The sequence below is a fragment of the Cololabis saira genome, chromosome 3 (assembly GCF_033807715.1).
Source record: "Cololabis saira isolate AMF1-May2022 chromosome 3, fColSai1.1, whole genome shotgun sequence".
Classification (NCBI taxonomy): Eukaryota; Metazoa; Chordata; class Actinopteri; order Beloniformes; family Belonidae; genus Cololabis; species Cololabis saira.
In genome coordinates, this window is record NC_084589.1 from 48,401,667 (window position 1) to 48,404,085 (window position 2,419).

Consider the following 2,419-nt stretch of genomic DNA (forward strand, 5'->3'; position numbering starts at 1 on the left):
CTCAAATATGTCACATTTTTCCTTGGCTCACAATGTTGGCGGAAAAGTTCTTTCAATGTATCATAGTCATCTACGTCTTCATCAAAGTCAAAAGTGTTATATACCTTTTAATTGCTTCGTCCCCGGCCACATGTAGGAACGTGGCTCTTTTCACTGCACCAGAATTTTCGTCGATTCCGCTGGCGACAAGAAACAGTTCAAATCTCTGGATCCAGACTCTCCAACTTTCCGCTAGATTTCCTTCTAGACTTAATGAGGTCGGAGGTTGCATCTGCTCCATTTTGTCTTCCTATTTTTGTTTTACTTCAAGTTTTTACTCTGACACCATGTTATATATGACGCGGAAGAAGCCAATTCTAGAACAACAACTTTATTCTTCAACTGTCTCGATGCCAACGCAGTAACACAAGAGTAGAGTCACAGTGCCGCCTAATGGTCACACAGAGTAATTCACTTTTTTTCAAATATACTACATAGATGAAGAGGAAGACCGAAAGTTCAGGACAAACTTTAAACTTCACAAATACAACCAACCAATCAACAATGGGAAGCACTTTTGACTTGTTAAAATCCCATCTTTTGTCCCTTTTTGTAATTCCAGAACTCCCACAAGAAAATGTTTGTAAGGTGGAGGAGGACGGGGTTTTCAGTGACCAGCACCTGGATAACCTGGAGAGGAGCTGCAGCCCGGGCCAGGACGAACCAGGGCATCCACAGACTACAGAACTGGAGGAAGACTCCAGCGGTCAGGAGATGAAGCACGAGGACGTAGAGGTGGTCAATGTCGCTGATGTGAAAGTTGAAAATGGTGAACCAGGACCAAACTGTGGCCAGCTGCTGTTGCACACTTCTCCTGAAGCTCAAAACAAAGATGAGGAAGGGACTGAAAGTTTACACTCAGACTCCAGTAAAACTGCAGATCCGGAGCCAATGAGACGACATGGTGACCACGAAGACGCTGCTGTCCCATCAGACAGCAACGAGTTCATTGAAAGTAATATTTTAATGGATCACATGAAGATCCACACTGGCGAAAGGCCGTACCTGTGCAGCACCTGCAACAAAACCTTTACTAGATCATCATATCTTAAACGCCACATAACCATGCACACGGGCGAGAAGCCCTACATCTGCAAAACATGTGGAAAAAGTTACACAGAACGTTCCAACCTAGTGATTCACTCGAGGACCCACACTGGCGAAAGGCCGTACCTGTGCAACACCTGCAACAAAACCTTTACTAGGTCATCACATCTTAAACGCCACATAACCACGCACACGGGCGAGAAGCCCTACATCTGCAAAACATGTGGAAAGAGTTACAAGCAACATTACAACTTGGTGGTTCACTCGAGGACCCACACCGGTGAAAGGCCTTTCGTGTGCAACACCTGCGGAAAAACCTTTACTAAATCATCAAATCTTAAAAGCCACATAACCATGCACACGGGTGAGAAGCCCTACATCTGCAAAACATGTGGAAAAAGTTACAGGCTACGTTCCCACCTGGTGATTCACTCGAGGATCCACACCGGCGAAAGGCCGTACCTGTGCAGCACCTGCGGAAAAACCTTTACTGAATCATCAGATCTTAAAAGCCACATAGACACGCACACGGCTGAGAAGCTATATTTGTGCAAGACGTGCAACAAAGGTTTTAGCCGCAGAATTGATTTGCTGAGTCACATGAAAAATCACCCGGAGGAGAAGTCTGGTGACTCGTGACAAATGAAGCTCATGTTGTCGTCCTCCGGGGGCAGCTGTCCACTCCTGTCTGACCCACAGAAGAAGAACCTGCAGAAGTCCAACCACCACCTCCTGTGGCTGATGAGCCTAATCCCCTCCCCACAAGGGTTGCAGGTTCAACCCGGATTTATGCTTCTCTGTCAACTTGACGCAGAGGGAACGATGTGGTCGTGTACTTTTTTTAAAGTTCTGCATTGAGTTTGTTTGAATCCCTGTTCCTTCTTAAAATCGTTATTTGTTGCTGTTGGTAACTTGCCATCTCCACGGTGCAAATAAAGAGCTGTTAGTATGTGCTGAAATTTCTTTAAACGTGACAGTTTATTTCGTTCATCTACAAAGCCTCTCTCATACGTTCTTTTTCCCGTCTGTTTCCTCTTCACTCACATTCTCTTTGTAAAGTTAATCTGCAGCTCCATGTTGTTAAACTCTCTCCATCTACTCCGTTCTGAGGTTAGTCCAAGTTTGATATATTTACATGTTCAGTTTTTACAACGTTCCTCTGAAAAACATGAAGAAACTTCAGAGAAACAAGGACAGAAGAAGAAACGCAACCATCAACACGTCAGAAACAGAACAGCCAACCATCTGTCACCATTTTATAAACTTTAATATCTGCAGCATTAAACAAAAAACCATGAAGATTTCAGAAGTCAGTGCAGTCAGATACAATTTG

At 44.3% G+C, this 2,419-nt stretch overlaps 1 protein-coding gene across 1 annotated transcript; it reads left to right on the top strand.

The window, feature by feature from the left end:
* Window positions 1-739: 739 nt before the first annotated feature.
* On the top strand, window positions 740-1,839 carry LOC133440418 (zinc finger protein 239-like). Its single transcript, XM_061717676.1, has one exon. It carries the CDS (start codon window positions 754-756, stop codon window positions 1,723-1,725), a length of 972 nt encoding a protein of 323 aa, XP_061573660.1. The 5' UTR covers window positions 740-753; the 3' UTR covers window positions 1,726-1,839.
* The last annotated feature ends 580 nt before the right edge of the window (window positions 1,840-2,419 follow it).